This window comes from Typha latifolia, chromosome 2 (genome assembly GCF_019914945.1).
Source record: "Typha latifolia isolate L0001 chromosome 2, TyphaL0001v2, whole genome shotgun sequence".
Classification (NCBI taxonomy): Eukaryota; Viridiplantae; Streptophyta; class Magnoliopsida; order Poales; family Typhaceae; genus Typha; species Typha latifolia.
Genome location: NC_133087.1, coordinates 6,539,443 through 6,557,937, shown reverse-complemented (window position 1 = coordinate 6,557,937; position 18,495 = coordinate 6,539,443). Strand labels below are relative to the sequence as shown.

The window sequence follows — 18,495 nt, the reverse complement described above, 5'->3', positions numbered from 1 at the left end:
AGAGATAAACACAGGCCTCCTAAGTTTTAGTTAGAGGTTCTAACGTATACCTATATAATATGTTATCCGAGATATAGAAAGTAATTGAAAAGAACGCCTCCTAAGTCCTATCAAGAGTTATTAGGCAAGTTCTTATCACTAAAGGTAAGTACTTTTTAAAACTCACAGCTTAACGCTGTGATCATCTTTTAATTGCAAAAACGACCCAATTAGGTGAGGATGTCTCGAGGAGTTCATAATTGCAAAGAAATGCCTTTGTAGTCCAGAAACATGGTTATGTCATGATTTTGTTTGCCTGGCGCATACGCATTGCTTCTAAGCGTGAATGCTTTACTTAGCGTTTTATATATATGTATATTTAATCCCTCTCTTTTAGGAATTTTTGCTATGGATTTCAAAAGAAAAGAAAAGGAAAGAAGAGAGGATAAAAAGTCACCCAATATGGATGGCATCAGAAACCAAAACATATTTTCTTCTTAAGAGCGTTAATTAGGTTAGACGGCCATTTAACGGAGTCGGATAGATCTATCTAACTGCCAGTGAAGAGGTAGATTTCTCAGTAGGTAATTCAATTATAATTAAATGCAACTCTGGTGAGAACCAGAGTGGTTTTAACAATTTCTACTGAGCCATAGACTCGTGAGTTTAGACCGCGTTAATATCATGACACATTTTAAAATTGACATGGTTCAATGATTACAAGGATTTGAAGTTACCTTCAAATTAGGATCTGACAAGGTCCAACAAAGTTTTTTTTTTTTTTTAAAAAAAGAGAAAAAAAGAGTCTTAATCTATGCTCATGGCCCGAAGACAAACACTGAACCACAGAGCAAAACACCTTCCAGTTTATTTAGTCAAACAGTTCGCCACTTCGTTCTTTGTACAATTCGCTAGCAGCACTACCCATACATTTAGCAACCAGTACTATATATGTATTACAAAAAACGTCAATAAATATAACAACGATGACGACGACGAGGAGGAGGAGTATATATATATATATGTATATAGCAAAACAATAAAAAGAGACATATATATAGTTCCATCTATATATGTATACTCCCATGTTCATCAAACATAAGCTGACGTGGTCCTCCTGCCACGTCCGGCTCCAAGAGGCCGCGTCCGGTCCTCGCAGCCGCCGCAGCTCGAGTCCGGACTATACCCAGCGCGCTGCCGCTCATGCACGTGAAGCCCCGTCGCGACATGGCTCGGGCTCCGCCTCGTTCCCGAAGTCGCCCCCCCGGAGCTCGAAGAGTCCTTGCCGCCGGTCCCTGCCGACCTCGTGTGCGAATTTAAACTTGTCCTGGCCTTGGCGCGAGCTGACTGGGTCGCCGCCATGTAGCTGGGGATGGCAGGAGGCGGAGGCCTAGTAGGCTGGTCGTTTCTTGAATGGTATTGGAATAGGGGATTGATAGGGCTTCGGCGGCCGGTGTCCATCTCGACGGTCTTCTCGGATAAGTCGTCGGTGTTGGTGACCGCGGGGTAGGAGCTTATCGGGCCTGCCGCGGCGGTGGCATTCGGACGATGGTGAGGGTCGTGCCATTGCTGTGTGGCCATCCAGCGATCGAGCCAGTTCCAGCCCCACTGTGGCTTCTCACGTTCATGCTGCCATTGCTGCTGCATCAGTAAAACAGAGAGGACCTTGGCTGTTGTTACAAACAAGCTTAAGATACATAAAACCAATAGTACAAATATCAAATTCATGATGGTATTCATGCAAGCACAGGAATATTAATTAGAGGGGTGTAAAACGCAAATACCTGACTAGTATAAGCATAAGCAAGAGCTCTCTCACGCCGGAGGATGGCGTCGCGCTTCCGCTGCGACTTAGCCTTGATGGCCTCCAAGCTCTGGTTCCTCATGTCCCAATCTCCAAACCCCATGCCTTCTTCTTCTTCTTCTTCTTCTTCTTCTTCTTCTTCTTCTTCTTCTTCTTCCTCCTCCTCCTCCTCCTCCTCCATGTCGAAGTGATCCATGTAATACTTGTTCTGGTCCTCTGCTTGGTTTACACCTCTTCTCTTGACGGTGGAGAAGGGGAAGTCATGATCACTAACAGTAAATGGTGGGCGGACCTTCTTAGTAGGAGGGACATTACGGGAGAAGAGGAGGTTGTCGGCGAGGTAGAGGCGTCGGGCGCGGACTCTGGCCTGGACGCGGACGAGAGACTGCATGCATCGCATCGTCATGTGGGCTTGTTTCCGGACGTGGTGACCTCGCACCAGCGCTTGGAGCCGCACCAGCCCTCGTAGCGCCCGGAGAGCTCTTCGTGCCTGCACATTATTACATCATCAAGTACACTTCACTTCCATTTCTTTCTCTTTTTTTTCTTTTTTTTTTATATTCTTATCCAGAAATCTAAGCTCAATTACAAGTAAGCGGATTGGGATTTGGGGCGAACTGATTCTGACTGTATTTGATTTCCGACATAATTGTCAGATGATCGATGATCTAATTAGGACTAGCTATTGGGATCTAATACGACAAAGACACCAAACCTACCAGGTGTTATTAGCAGTTGGTAGCCAAAATCATATCAATTTAATGTGGGAGTGGGCCAGTAGCTATTAATAGGGTTCAGATGGCCAGGCATTATAAAGATCGAGATTAAACGAGTTAAAAAAATTACTGATTAAAATATTGATTTCTAAATATCAGTACTTATATTAAAATTTTAAAACCGCTAAAAAGTTACTAGTTATGAGAGAAGAAATTTATATACAAGTTGTTTTACGATTTAGGGACTTTTGTATACAAATCGTTAATTAAGTCAACAATTTATATAAAAATTTTGTTCTCCCAAACTTAGCAAATTTTAAATTTTCATAGATAAGTACCAAGTTAGCAATTTGTATTTAGAATTCATTATCTTAGTTATTAATTTGAAATTAACTCACATAATTTTATATTTAAGTTTTAAAGCAAATTAGACACCTCCTAAAAATAATTTGACAGACTTAAAATATCAAAAACTCCTAAACTTGTTGGGTTAGATATGATCTGAATCTACTAATAGTACAAAAGAGGAGATGAGATGAGTCATTGGTAACTAATGAAATATTAAAAAGAATAAATAAACAATAGAAGGCATAGAAGTTGCCATGACAATAGAGCTATAAAATTATACACCAACAAATCACCTGCTTTAATTAATTAAAGAACTTACCTCTATCAAGCAGTGACATATTTTGTACTTTTAGCTGCTTATACATATAAATGATGCATTGTTTCTATATTAGAAATGATGATACTTGAAAATCTGACAGCCAAAGCATTGTTTGAGCATAATTATGTTTGCTACTTTTCTTCCAAGATGCCTATCACTCCCTTGAATTATGACTATAATTTTCTCTCTGATCTATCTAATTTAAACAGCATGCACCAATAATAGAATGTGATGGTGTATTATTATTAATTTTATAGATTTAGGTCAATAATTAGATTAATTTGTTCGTTTAACATAATGTGAATGAACTCGTTGATCTTAAACAGATCAGGTGGTACCAGTCTTTTTAACCCTTTTATGATTCAAATAATATACTGGTTAGATGTGTTCATATTGGCATGAATTAATTGAGCTGACAAAGATCGACCTCACCCAATTGCAATTAACTATTAACTAAGTTATTTAAATAGAACTTATTACCTTAATCTTACTAATTATTGTCTTCCAGAAATAATCCCCAGTTTTAACTGCACAAGCTTACGCTAGCAACACTCACCAGATAACCCCTATAATACGCCTGGATGCGCACCGCCGCCCTCTCCTCCCTCGCCGCTCTCCCGTACGCTGCCATCCTCACCACCTTCGCCGCCGCTTCGGCCGCCGCCACAGCAGCCTCCGCCGCGGCTGCCGTCGCCGCCGCCACCGCTATCTCGTGCTCCCTCTCTTCCTCCTCCTCCCCCACCACCTCCTCGCCGTCGTTCGTCGCCTCCGGCGACGTCTCCGCTGGAAAATGCTCCACCGATACTATCTCCGCCGCCTCCTCATTCTCCTCCTCCACCCTCTCCACCTAAAATAACAAAACAAAACCCCCCACCCTAAATCATCAAACCGATCAAAATTAACCCAATCAATCGATCGACGAGATGCTCACCGAAGTTTTGCTGTGTTCCTTGGAGGAGGCCTTGAACACCTTCTTGACGCTCGATAGCCAACCTCCCGTCTTCTTCCCCATTTCCTAGAGAGAGAGAGAGAGAGAGAGAGAGAGAGAGAGAAGAAGAAGAAGAAGAAGAAGTGTAGCTAAAAATAGGGATTGCCGTGAAGGCGCCGATGGTATTAAATTTTGTCACGAGATGGTTAGCTGCACTTGGCGGGGAGGGAAGGCAACAAAAGAATAAATGAAGAGGAGAAAATATTTGTTAAGGTTACAAAGATTATATTAAAAACAGAGTAGAGTTTGGTGAGGAAGAGGGGGTTAGCTGAGTTGTCTAAGATTAGTTGGTTGGAAAGTGGAAAAGAGGGGATTATTTGATGCTAATGTTATATCTAATATTGATTGGGATGGAAGTTTTGTTGTCTAATTGATTTGCTACTAAGACGTCTGTTGAGATATGAGCTGCTCCAATTACTTCAATTGAAGTGGGATTAATTATTTTAAACATTATAACTAGCCCTTTTGGACTAGAAAGTGATGGTTGATTCTCTTTGGCTTCTGGTGTTAGGACACCAGTCCAATATTTACAGGACAATTTAATTGTGATAGAGTGGTAGAGAGTGTCATTTGTTGGCATATTTGCCTTGCTGAAGGATCCTATGATCATCTTTAACGCTTTGCATCCAAGAAAAGGTGACAGATTTGGGATTCATGAAATCACTATGGACAAGGAGTGAGACGATGATAGGTAGTTGATTCTCTCTACATCTCTAGGTATTTTCAATTTCTTACATCATATAATTAATTAAGGGGGGGTTTTCTACATAATAGCCACTGAAATTTTTTTAAAATAATATAATTGTTACTATATTCTTTAAAATATGGTAACTATCACTAATCTTTTTAACTCTTTCAAATTGCCATTATGGTTAGTTTTTCATAGAATATTTATACATATTCTTATTGATACGTTATGGTTAAGAATGTATCACGGGTTCAATTGATTCAGACTTTAATTTTAAAATTTATGCATAGTTAGGAGGCAAAAGATGTAGTTTACTATATGATAATGCTGGGTAAAGAATACTTGGTAAACTAGGACATATTGTGTAGGTGATGATAACTTAGTAGAACGCAAAATGAGATAAGGGAGAATTTGGATCGTTCCTTAGGGACAAGAGAGTGATCAGTCGAGAAAGAAGGAAGCAATGGCATTGCTAGATTGAAGCTAAATCGGTCAAAACTTAGAGTTAGTCAAACAAGAGAGAAGGAGAGAGCCTAGCCCATGTCCTAAAGACTCTAAAGAGATCAAATACAAAGAAAATACGTCCAAAAATACGAAACAAACTTGGCATTAGGTTTTCTCTTCATTATGTCACAGATTGAGTCTGATTCTACATAAACTTTAAATATGAAAGTTGTAGATCACGACGTTACTGATCTTATACATATAATTTCATAATATTCGGATCTCATATGAATATCTTCTGAATATTTTTCTAAACTTGCACAAAAATTAACTAAACTAAACCTAGCTAATTAAAAAAACTCTAACCTACTTATACTCTAATTAAACTATATAAGAAGAATAAATAAAATAACTAAACTCGATTCAATCCATCCATCACGCTTCTAACCACCTTGTCCTCAAGGTGTTCATGCTGGTTTTCAAACCTTCCATAGTTGTCGAATCATTTTGTCCAATATTTAAGCCGAGTCCAAGAGTGCAAAAGTTGTGGAGGGGGCTATGGCTCAGTCAAATGTAGCCCAATGCAGCCTACTAATTAGTGCAAAAAATTGATACCTTATTTTAACTTTTGTATTTTTGTGTATACTTACAAAGATTGTAACTAGACTGCTGATTGGGCAGTAGATAGGAGTAGAATTAGTCCTTTTTTATACCCTGAAGGGGTTAATCTTCTTCTTCCTCCTTATTTAGATTCTATCATTCATCTTAACCTTTCGAAAGCTCTCTCTGAAAGTGCAGTATATCTTAGCTGAGTTAGTAGCTCATCTTACTAATCATTAAATAAAAGAAAGATTAACATATGACATCGGTTTTTTTATTTTTTGAAATTTATCGAAAAAACCTATATTTTAAATTTTTATCTTTATTATCATTCACAGATCATCCCTATGTATATTTATCATTTGACCTTTAAATTTTATTCTTATTGCCTTAAAGATATTCTAAGTAAAAATTAATAATCGCAACTAGGAGAGTAATTAATTAATTGAATAAAAACTTAATTATATTACAGCAATAAAATAATATTTATTATTTTTGAATTAAAATTTAAATTACATAAACTACCCCTCATTTGATCTTAAAATATTGATTCCCCTTTTATTTTTACTCAAGGCTATTAACATCAATTTGCATTAATTAATTTTTCTCATCTATATGATAACTATTGGAAAAATATAAGGGTGTTTTTGAGGTATTAAAAATAAATGCATAGTTTAAAATAGATATTTATATAATTGGATGCAAATGATAGTAATGGCAACAAGTAGGGTCTTTTTGATTAATTTCTCTTTTTATTTTTTGCTTCCTTGATAAGGCTGAAGTCTATTATCGGAGACGAAGCTATTGCTCCTAATACCAGCATCACCCTCACCATCCCCCCACCTCATTCGCAGGGATCCCCCTTTGCTAGTGTTCCTTAAGTTAAATACGGACAGCTTTTTCTCGAGTCACAATGAGCTTTTTCTCGGATCCCCCTCAAACAAGTATTGTTTTATATTAGTCAAAAAGATATCTCTCACTTACTCGTTGACAAAGACTCTCTACTATTTGTTAATATTTACCAAAAAGTTAATAAGTCAGCTGATTAGCTAATATAGGAAGAAACGTGAGATATGGATGCATTTGGAAAGGGGCCCCTATGATTTTTTGCTATAGATTTCAGTAACGCTTACTGTAACAAAGACAATTAAGTAATACAATTTTTCCTTTTTTTAGAAAAAATAAAAGCCAAAAAACGGTTGGCTTTTACTTAAATTTTTGACCCCATCTCAAATATTTATTTTACATGTTTAATATATTTTAAAATTTAAATACAAGATTATGTGTATTTACAAATCACTGACTCAATAAGCGACTTCCAAATATAAGCGGTGACTAAAACTAACATAAAAAATTTCAAATCCTCTAAGAAAATTATGTCTTAGAAATTTCTTTCTAAATCATAGTAAATTTCTAAAAGATTTAAAAAATTTTATACAAATTAAATTTGAAAGTCGTTTACTGAGTTAACGGTTCTCAAATACATAGTCTTATATTATTGGAAATAAATTAGACATAGTAAAAGAAAAACTAAAGGGGACTTAAAATAGTCAGAAACTCTACTTCACTTCTCCCTATGTTTTCTTATTGGCTTTGCTAAGAAAGCGATCGAAGAGAAAGAAAAGTGCAAATGCTTTTCTAACGAATTATTCTTCCTTATCCTTCATATTTATCTATCTTTCTAAGATTAAAAAAAAATCTAACAATTAATATATAGTTAAAAGTGTAATAAAAACACTTAATTTAAGGTGATTATTTATTTCTAAATTATAATTTCAGTTTAAAAAATAGTTTTTTTTTGGTGCATATATGTCCTTCTATCTTATTTACATATACATATACCCTTTTAAAATATCTTATTTGTATATATACCCTTCTAAATTTGATATTTGCCTATATATCCTTCTAAAAATATATTTAACAAGTTTATTTCTGCATGTAGACCCTAAAAAATGTTTATTATGTGTATATTATTTTCGATTATTTATATGTATATTCTTTACGTTATTTTTGACAATTATATTATCTTAGTAATTTATTAGGCAAAAGACATATATACCCTTAACTAATATTAATATATATATATATGATAATAAATATATTTATGTCTTTTTGTAGTAAACTTGATGAAAGTTTAATTAAATTATACCATTTGGATTATTTTTAATTACTTATATATATATATATATATATATATATATATATATATATATATATATATATATATATCTTATTAGTTTAAGATTGATTTAAACTAAAATTTGATGATAATGAAGAATCAAATTTAAATTAAAGAGATAAAGACCACATTTAAACTTGAACTCTATCTCCTATATAGATAACAACCAAACTTTAAACTTGAGCTCTATCTCCTATATAGATAACAACCAAACTTTAAACTTGAACTCTATCTCCTAGTATTAATTAATATCTCCTATAATTAAGATCAAATCATATCTATTATGCTTATATCCGTATTAGTGAGACATGTTTAACTAGTATTAAGGGTTTGGTGAATCACATCTTAGGGCAGCAACTCAGTCTTCGCCAAGTGTCTTGGCTGTAGCAAATTCCTGCAACCAAGGTTGCAGTTCCTTCTTTGAAAGTCGTAAGATTTATAGCTGACCTGATGTTTTATATTAAAGTCCACCAATATGAGTGACATCAAAAGCAGATAGAATTAAAGACTTTTGGGATGTACAGGATTAAGCTAAATAACAATTAATGAATTAATACAATGTAACAACAACCCGATGGATTTTTTTTTTTTTGATAATATGAGCTATATTTAGCTGGCTTAACGCCCGAGTGGGGTTAAGGCGTCGAAATTTAGGCAGTTACAAAGTTCCGTGGGGATAGAGTCCTCCGGACTTAACCGGACGGAGCGAGACGCAGCCTTACCCCGTTTGGCCGCCCAGTCAGCCGCACGGTTGGCTTCTCTATATACATGGGTGAGTCGATAGTTTGGGAGAGAGCCGAGCAGTGATTTGCACTCAGCAACTAGGTTTCGGAGCTTCCACGGGCAGCCGAGCTCCGACTTCATAATCCGCACCAGCTCGAGTGAATCTGTTTCTACCACCACCTGTCCTTGGTCCCTAGCTAGGGTTAGCCCGAGCCAAAGGGCCATACCCTCGGCTTGTAATGCCGAACCTGCCGGCGTGGGCTCCCAAGCTACCTGCAGGAGTGCGCCGTCTGCCGACCTGAGCATAGCTCCAACACCCGCTTGGTAGTCGCCCGGTGAGTGGGCGCCATCCACGTTCACTTTGATCCAGCCAGGGGGTGGGGCCACCCATCTGCATTCCTTCCGTGGCCTAGTGGGCTTGAGCATTTGCCGGGTTGGTTTGGCGTAGTCCCGAGCGAGTTGCACCGCCCTGCATACTACCGTTTTCGCCGTGTCGTTTTCTCCTCGGAACACCCGTGCATTCCGCTGTTTCCACACCGTCCAGAGGGTTGCCGCGATTAGGGCTTTGAATGCAGTGTCCTGTGCATCGTCACAGAGCCAGTTTGCTCCTACGTGGCTCACCTCAGTTGGTGTCCAGTCTTGATCTTGTGCTAGCAGGGCCCACACCTCTAGCGCATATCTGCATGAGAAGAATAGGTGGTCTATCGTCTCCGGGTGGATGCCGCACAGGGCGCACTTCTCGTCTGGCCCGATGCGAAGCCCATGTAGGTAGGCGCGGGTGGGCAATCTGCCCCAATAGAGTTTCCATATAAACAGGTGGACCCGCGGCGCCAAAGGGAGCTGCCACAGCGCTTGCCACCCTTCCCAGCTGGGCTGGCTGCCGGGTTGAAGGTGGGTGTAGATGGACTTAGCTCGTGGCTCTCCTTCCCGGTGTGGCCACCAAATCCATTTATCTGGCTCTTCTGTCCTCATCGATAAAGCTGCGGTGATTTCGAAGGCTAGGTCCGACCCGGCGTCAGACAGTAGTCTTTCGCTTGGCCAGCCCTTCAGGTCGCTCACCATCAGCTTCTCATCCAACAGGCTAGGGTGCATGCAGCGCGGTTGCCGGGTCCACGGTATTGGTGTTATCCATGAGTCTACGGCTGCCCGCGTTGATCGGCCGTTGCCCACCAGCTTGCGGCAGCCTGCTCGCATGGTTATGGCAGTCCCGGTTAGGGCCCACCATACCCAGGAGGCCTTGGGTGGCGTGCTCGGATCCCATGGATTTAGCACCCCATAACCCGATGGATTAGAATTGGCTTAATGACTCAAAAAAGCTACAGTAAAACAACAAAATAAAGCAGCTCAAGCTTAAGTCTTCAACAGCAGCAGCAATGCTTCTGCTGCTTCTAAATATTTTAACAAACTATACTTTTCCAAGATATATAATTGACAGACTCTATGTATATATATAGATCGAATCTGTGTGAAGTAATGGTGAATTAATTAATTCGTGACCAACAAAAGAGCGTGTGTGTTCATAGAAAATCTTGAGTAACTATGTACATATATAATTGAACCAAGTTATAGAATCTGGCAACTTATATATATATATATATATATCTACAAAACCTATCAGCTTATAGAATTAAACCATGGCTATGTAGCGGAGTTGCCGCGCTGAACTCATCATGACTCCCCTGCATACCATCGTCGGAATCCTCACCGAAGCATGCGCATTGCATCAACAATGTAGACTCCTCCATCGCCCCAAAACCATCAGCCGAGACGAACGGATGCTCCAACAGCATCTCAGCCGTCCATCGCCTCTCTGGCTCGTACTCCAGACACCTCCTCAAGAAATCCTTCGCCGCCTCCGACGCCGCCTCTGGTATCTCCACGGACAGATTCCCGCGCGCGATCCAAAACAACATCGCGGGCAACTCCACGCTGCCGGGCAGCTTCCGCGCCGGTTCCCCGGTCAGCATCTCGACGACGGTGCACCCGAGCGACCAAATATCCGCTGGCTTCTCGTACTCGTTGCGCTTCACGCCCTCGGGCGCCACGTAGAGCGGGCTGCCTCTGATCAAGCTGCCATGCGACCTCTCCCCGGACCTCTTCGCCAGCCCGAAGTCGGTTATCTTCACCTCGTCGGAGCTCCACACCAAGACGTTCTGCGGCTTGATGTCGCAGTGCACGTAGCCCTTGCGGTGTATATGCGCCAAACCCTTGAGTAAGGATAGGGTGAAGCGTCTCACTTGGCTCTCCGAGAAGGCGTACGAGACGGCGGCGGCCTTCGGGGACATCATGCAGTCGTAGAGACTGCCAGAAGGAGCGTAATCGAGAAAGATGCTGTAGACCTCCTCGCCGAATTCGTCGACGGCGTGATAGTCGCCGAAGCAGTGGACGATTTGAGAGCAGCCGTCGAGGTCTTCCAAAATTTTCTTCTCTCGCTTCAGCACGGAGGATGAATCAGAAGATGTCGATGACTTCATGGCCATCAACTTGACGGGGATCGAGTCGTCGTCGTCGTCGCCGACGAACATGGCCAAGGTGACGGTTGCAGTGCTTCCGCTCCCCAGCATTGCAGCTATCTTCCACTTCGTTGAATCCATTGCTAACTACCAATTAGTCCTTCTTATCTAGCCCATATAGATTAAGATATATTACTTTTAAAAATCCGAATCTATCTTAATCGGATTCGATTCGGATTATATAATTCATATCCGTTCGCATATAGGATAAAGACATAAAGTACATGTATATCAATTTAGTTTAGGAGTTTGTATATAATTACGGGTGGCACTATCCCTATATTCTTTAAATATCAAAATTGTGACCAAATTTTTTTTAATCTTTCATAGTTATCCTTAAAGTAAATTTTTGACATAATATTCCTAACAGATTATTATTAAGATTAATATTTTTAAGTTTAGATTGTAACATATATATCGATAATTTTAAGTTTAGATTGGTTATATAATATTCTATTTTATTATGGTATTAGGTATAATATTGGATAACTTTTAAACTATTTTTAATAATTTATGTAACAAATTTTTATTTTTTAAAAATTAAGGCGTGTTTTAATCATGATTAATGGATGGCATTTTTGAAATAGCACAATGATTTCATAGTAATTATGATATTTGAAAATTATGATGTTTTAAAGTTTTTACTAGCAATTATGTGAAAATTCTTTAATTTAAACTAGAATAGTTATTGGTGTGTCTATATATAGTATGCTTTTCTAGGTTAGAATCAATATTGATTCTCAACATTGGATTCCTTGTCCTAGAATAATTTCTTCAAAAAATCACAAATATATTGTGTACTTGGCTAAGATGGTTTTATTTGTAGTGAGGGTGGTGGATGGGTCGGTGGTGAAATCGGTGGAGATGATGAGATCTAGATGATAATGGAGATGATAATAGATGCAAAAAAAAAAAAAAAAAACTAAATAAAATATTTAGCAAATTAATTAGCATTAAAAATCTAGACAATGTAAAAGTAAAAATAACAAAAAATACATATTAGCATTTATATGTGTCTATATGCCTGCGGACTCATACGAGTGTGAAAAAATGTATAAAAAGATCAAGAATAGTCTCTGTCTCTTTATTATTAAATGATTTGGATTTTAAGTATTAGTTAAACTTTGAGGGGTCATTCATATAGATTATATATCTATGCAAAAAGAAAGAAATAAAAAAACAATATTTTGAGAAGTATACATTCAAGTATAGAAATAAATAAGGACTCGAAAGGTTAATAAATAAAAAAATTCTTAGATTAAAAGTTAGCATGAAAATTGATGCTTGCAGAAGCCCCGGGAAATGAATCACTACAGATTAATTGGAAATTTTTTATAAGATCTTAATTTAGTGGTCACACGTTACTGTGATTTCATACACAACTACCAATTATAATTATGCTTCAAAGCAAGATAAGTGTGATAAGATTAGTATTCTTTGGCTCAAATAATTTAAGTCTTGGATGCATCAAGAAATCAAGTCCTCTTATATCAAGCATTAGCTTTTTCCAAATATGTGCTCCACTCCACATTCAGGTTTTGACTAGTTTAAAAGATCCAATGGTTATTTGAAATTTGGAAGTAATGATTTAGATTACTGTTCAACTTGCACTTCTACATATAGAACTTGAATTAAGTTTTACATGCTTTGCACATGACAAATAAAATTACTTCACAACCAATTGGATGGTCCAAACCCTAGTAAGCTACGGTATCGGCTCAACCCTGACTCCCATTTTAGCTTGGGTCTTAACTAGAGCCCATCAAGGGGTGTTTTGACTATCCTAGTTATTTATTATATATTGCGAAGTTGGTATTAACTCAATTTTTTTATCGTCGATCTCCTTGGGACCAGCGTAAACCTCATAGTAAAACAAATTAAGTGCAGGCCTTCTTATCACTAGAAAAATTGTGTTATTAAGTAGGAGTGTAAACGAGCCGAGCTTGAACGAGCTAGCTCCATTTCATGCTCAGCTCGAAATAAATTTAGAGCCTAGCTTGGGATTCAAGCTAGACTAAGCCCGAGTCCAAGTATGAATCGAGCCTACTATCAAGCCAAACTCAAGCTAAGTCCAAGCCTAAAACTAGGCTATTTTCAAACCAGGCTAAACTAAGCCTATCATTCAAGCTGAGTCAGACCGAGCCCAAGCTGCCAAGCCATAAAATGAGACAAGAACTATTATATATATATATATATATATATATATATATATATATATATATATATATATATATATATAATATTAATAAATATTTTGACTTGAGCCAATCTAGTTGGCTCCGTCTCAAGCTAGAAATTCAAATCGAGCTAAAAGACAAAACCTAGGCTCGGCTTAGCTCAAGTAGAGCCTAGTCCGAGCCACTCATTTACTTTGACACCCTTATTTCTAGGCAAGTATATTATCTTCTTGTGCTGTTATTAAATTATATGATTGGCTAGGTTGTACTTTAGAATACTTCACATATGACATGATAGCATTTGCTTATATATAGCACATATTGCTTCAAATTGTATTTGCCATAATTTTTGTGTAACTCTATTAGTTTGCTCATGTACAAATAAAATATAATAATAAATGTTACTCTATGATATATGAGGATGTTTCCATTTTACTTGTTGATTGACATGTTACTATTATGCTTACATAATAATATGTCACTAGTACATATGCATTACTATGAGGTGTGACTAGAGGTGATCAATAAGTGGGCCAGGCTTTTCAGGCAGATTAGGCTTAAATGTTTGTCCATGGCCTAACTCACCAATTACTTGGGCCAAGGCGGGCTATAATACTATAGCCTGTTACTACCCATTAGCCCATCGGATATTGGGCTTAGGTCGGGCTAATGGGCCTAACATAATGGGCTAGATTTAAAAAATATTATATCTTACTAGGTCAAGCATAATTAGTCCCTATGATGAGATTTTAGTTATCTTTCATAGGAACATACTTATATATTGATATCTAGTTTACTAAATATCTAATGTAGGACTAAAAATCATAGAAATAGGGATGCATAATGGGTCGGACCATGATGGGCATAACAGGTTGGGCTTTCGAGCTAGGCCAGGTGAGCAAAGGCTTAGCCCATACTTTCTAATAGTATCTTAGGCTCGGGTCAAGCGGGCAAGTTTGGGTAGGTCGGGCCCAATAATCATCTCTAAATGTGACCTCTACGTCAGCAACCTCAAAACTAGTGTTGTGACAATATTAATGTTACGATTCCACAGTGACTTCGCAAGAAGCTCTTGAAGGAAACAAAAGATAATAAAAATAAGCAAAACTGATGGGATTGTCAACCTATTTACAGACTCAAAAGTAGTAAATATAATAGGATCGACATTGCAAACAAAATGGTTCTAACAAGACTCCCCACTTTGAATCTTAACGTCCTCATTGAGGTCTTCTTCGGCTGCTACCAATTGACGCTGAAAAAATCCCTAGACATAAGTATGTATCTAAATACTAGGCAACGATATCACTCGTTCGCTTAAGTAAAAGTCCGTAGAAATATTAAGAACGAAAGCAGAGATGAACGTCAAGATTTTAACGTGGAAAAACTCAAACGGGAAAAAAACTACGGATCCAAACTCGGATCAAAACCAATCACTAGAATAGTAGCAGTTACAAGACTGACTCTCAAAATAACCCGTCGAACCAAACGACTTTGTTCCTCTCAGTCTTGCTCGCTAGAACCCACGATTCACCGCTTCTCGTGATTGAAGTCCAATCTCAGTAACCCTCGAGATTGATCTTTCGTCTAGATAGCCCTTAAGACGAAAGATTAAGATTTGTAGATGAGAAGAGCCTTGTTAGTTGAAGAACTGATGTAGCCTCAAGAAGTCTCCTTTAATAATGCTTCTTCAACTATCATAGAGATAGGGTTTCACAATCCTTATATATGATCTCCAAGATAGAGCCAAATCCAAATCTTATCCGTACTCACGAAAGTACAAGATAGAGCCAAATCATAATCTTATCCGTACTCATGAAAGTACAAGATAGAGCCAAATCCAAATCTTATCCGTACTCACGATCTTCAAGATAGAGCCAAATCCAAATTTTATCCGTACTCACGATCTTCAAGATAGAGTCAAATCCAAATCTTATCCGCACTCATGAAAGTACAAGATAGAGTCAAATCCTAATCTTATCCGTACTCACGAAAGTACAATATTCTTAAACCTTGTTGGTGCGTTCGAACGGGCTCGAGTGCGTTCGAACGCGACAGCTTGAATTCTTCAGGTTGCGTTCGAACGCAGCTCTCAGTCTGTGTGAACGCAGTACCCGCGTTCGAACGCGTTTGTGAACGCAGCTCTCTGTCTGTGTGAACGCAGTATCCACGTTCGAACGCGTTTGTGAACGCGGTGTGAACTCGACGGCTTTTCTCCAATAATCTTGCAATTCTTCAAACCAGAGATATTCTAGACTTGTGTAAAGCTCATATACATGAAAAAATATACTTAGAATATTTTGTACACAATTGCCAACAAATAAAAACCTAACAGACGCTCAAAATCATCTTGACGTGCTCGCTAAGTTCTTCTAGTATGCTTGAACTTTATCTTCTTCATGCTATAGAGCTTCTTCAAGTTCCCAACTAGCTTCAAACATTGGAAGATTCTTCCATTTGACCAAGTATTCGTTCTCTTTGGCTCCATTGGGCAAAGTCTGCACTCTGTCCACTAGGATGGTGTCAACCTGCCTATCAAGGGACGTCGTAGTGGGGTTTAACTAGTTCGACACATTGCGAAAAGGGTCTTTGCGATTATAAGGGGTAGGGAAATTATATTACAATACTACATAATAGGGCCTATACTTGAGATCCCAGTTTGAGGATCTCAATCAAGCATGCAATTCGTTGTCTTAGATGGTCAATTATGTCGTTTATTAAAGAGAGTCAAACCTTTTTTGATATTTTAGTTGAGGGGCAATGGATAAGTTGGTGTAGACCTAGTGGTACTCGAGATGTAGGGCGAGAGCGTCCTTAAGTGGTGGCTCATGATTTTCACTTTATGTGATAATTCTATGGTGGGAATGATAACAGAGATAGAGAAATAAGCCAACGAGTAAGGTTATTAGTCTATGGTGGTAAACGATTAGTGAGCTATTCACCAGGTGATGGGTAGAAAATTCTATCTTTAGAATCTACCCTTTCTTAGGCCATTTATGTCAGGTGAATATAGGTTGATGATTGAATGACCTATTGCAAAGTGTTATGAGTAGTGGTTGGGGTGGAAATAATTGACATGCGTCAGAATCAAACCATGTTAACCAATATTTTTGTGTGCATGTCTTATTGTTATAATGGTGATTACTTATTTATATATTCATGTATTTATCGTATTAGTGCACTTATATGCATTATATCCTAGCTAGTAATAGTACCACTTGCTAAACATTAAGCTTATTCATATTTGAAATATGTTGTAGATTAACTACTTTCGTAATAGGAGCTTTTATAGCAATTCACCTAGTAGGATCTTAATCCTTTTTTTTAAATTATTGTAACAATATTGTAAGAGGCAAGTTCTTTCTGCCTTATGGTATCTTATTTTTTAGCATGTATTTTGTATTTAAGTACTCTACCTATTTGTGTATTATTTATAAATCTATTATAGTTCGTGAGCTCTTTATTATTTTCATTATTTTAGTCTTATCTAGTGATGACTATTCGTATTTAGTCCTCTCGACCTGTACATGGGTAAACTTGATAGACACGTAGTGGGTTAGGAATGTTTTATTTATTCCAGCCCTTATCCCTCCTTTTCAAACCAAACACTTAACAAAAAATTGTTATTACAACTTTCTTTTGTCTCAGAATAAATCCTCATTTTATTCACTTCTTAAATATAAGAATTTGAGTATAGTTATTAAAATACATGGCACAATTGTGTTACGATCATCCTTGAGGAAGATGAAATAAAAACAAAATGCAGTTCTGGATAGATTTGTATGGAACTTTTGAGAGATTTTTTGATGGATCTAACCATTGGACATGAAATTTTAATTATAGCTCAAAAGAGAGTTTTCCAACGAATCTAATATCTTAAGATTTGGATGGTTAGATCAGGAGAATCGTCGAACTAGTGAATGAAAGTTGGAGAGATAAATTTGTGAGATAAAGGTCTGAATTGGATCTACTTGGTTCGGTTTGCACACTTGCTGCCCTTAATAGCTAGAGTAGTGTAGAAGTTGATGTGCTCTTGAATGGAGAGTAGGGAATAGAGATTGAGAAGGAGATTAAGGAGAGAAAAAAAAGGGAGTTAGAAGCTGGTCAAGAACCTTTCCAACGGAAGAAGATAGGGAGAGTTGTGACCGACAGCTGAGAGAAGAAGATAGGAGATAGGGGGGTAACACGCCTTAGCCAAATAATCTTTTTTTAATGAGAATTAGGGCAGCCACTAGTACTAGGACACATGTATTATCTAAACCTAATTAATTAATTAATTAATTGAGTCCATATTTAAGAGGTACTTGAGTTTATGACTTAACTAAAATAGCAATGCTAAAAAATGTAAATGAGTAAACTAGATAATTCGTTTGGACCCAAGTGAGCCCAATGTGCCGTAAATAGATTCGATCCGACCAAGTTCATATCAAATCTATATATATATATATAGTAGATTAGAGATTCATATTAAAATACAATATTTTATTTGCTATTTTTATAATATTTGAAATAATATAAATAAATGAATATTAATTTGGATATTATTTATATAAATCAAAATTCGAATATCAAAGCGGACAGATCAATTTTAACCTATATTCGACAAAACTACGTTTATAAATCAAATCTGATTGATATAATCCAACCATATTCACTCCGACCTATGATTACCTTTTGAAAATTTTATTAAAAATATCATATATTTTGTTTTTATTTTATTTAATACCCCCTGAATACTTCTTTACGATTAAGATAAAAGTAAAAACAAAAAAAAACTAGTCTTTAATACAAATGAGGGATATTTTAAATATTTTCTTAAATAATGAATTAATAAATATTCATACTGCAGGGCAGGGAGCTAATAATAATAACCTCAAAATGTAGGGTGTGTTCAATAAAGTTCTCTTGGATTTCAAACACTCTCTTAAAATGCCCAGCTTGAGCTTATGAAAATGCTCACTTCGAACTTTTACACTCCGACTCCGACCGATCCGGGTCTGCTCCAAAACCCCGAAACCCG

At 37.5% G+C, this 18,495-nt stretch overlaps 2 protein-coding genes across 3 annotated transcripts; both read right to left on the bottom strand.

Annotated features, from left to right (window-relative positions):
- Positions 1–827: 827 nt before the first annotated feature.
- LOC140780907 (protein IQ-DOMAIN 21) lies at positions 828–4,381 on the bottom strand. Of its 2 annotated transcripts, none has more exons than XM_073126614.1 (4): positions 4,098–4,381; positions 3,723–4,013; positions 1,764–2,273; positions 828–1,617 (listed from the first exon to the last, which is right to left on the bottom strand). In XM_073126614.1, the coding sequence occupies exons 1-4, from the start codon at positions 4,176–4,178 to the stop codon at positions 1,072–1,074; spliced, it is 1,428 nt and encodes a 475-aa protein (XP_072982715.1). In that variant the 5' UTR covers positions 4,179–4,381; the 3' UTR covers positions 828–1,071. The 2 variants fall into 2 exon arrangements, with proteins under 2 accessions (XP_072982715.1, XP_072982714.1); XM_073126613.1 differs by having other exon boundaries at positions 828–1,620; positions 4,098–4,353.
- Positions 4,382–10,407: 6,026 nt separating this feature from the next.
- LOC140781434 (mitogen-activated protein kinase kinase kinase 20-like) lies at positions 10,408–11,382 on the bottom strand. The gene has a single exon (XM_073127388.1). The coding sequence runs from the start codon at positions 11,380–11,382 to the stop codon at positions 10,408–10,410; it is 975 nt and encodes a 324-aa protein (XP_072983489.1).
- Positions 11,383–18,495: the final 7,113 nt, after the last annotated feature.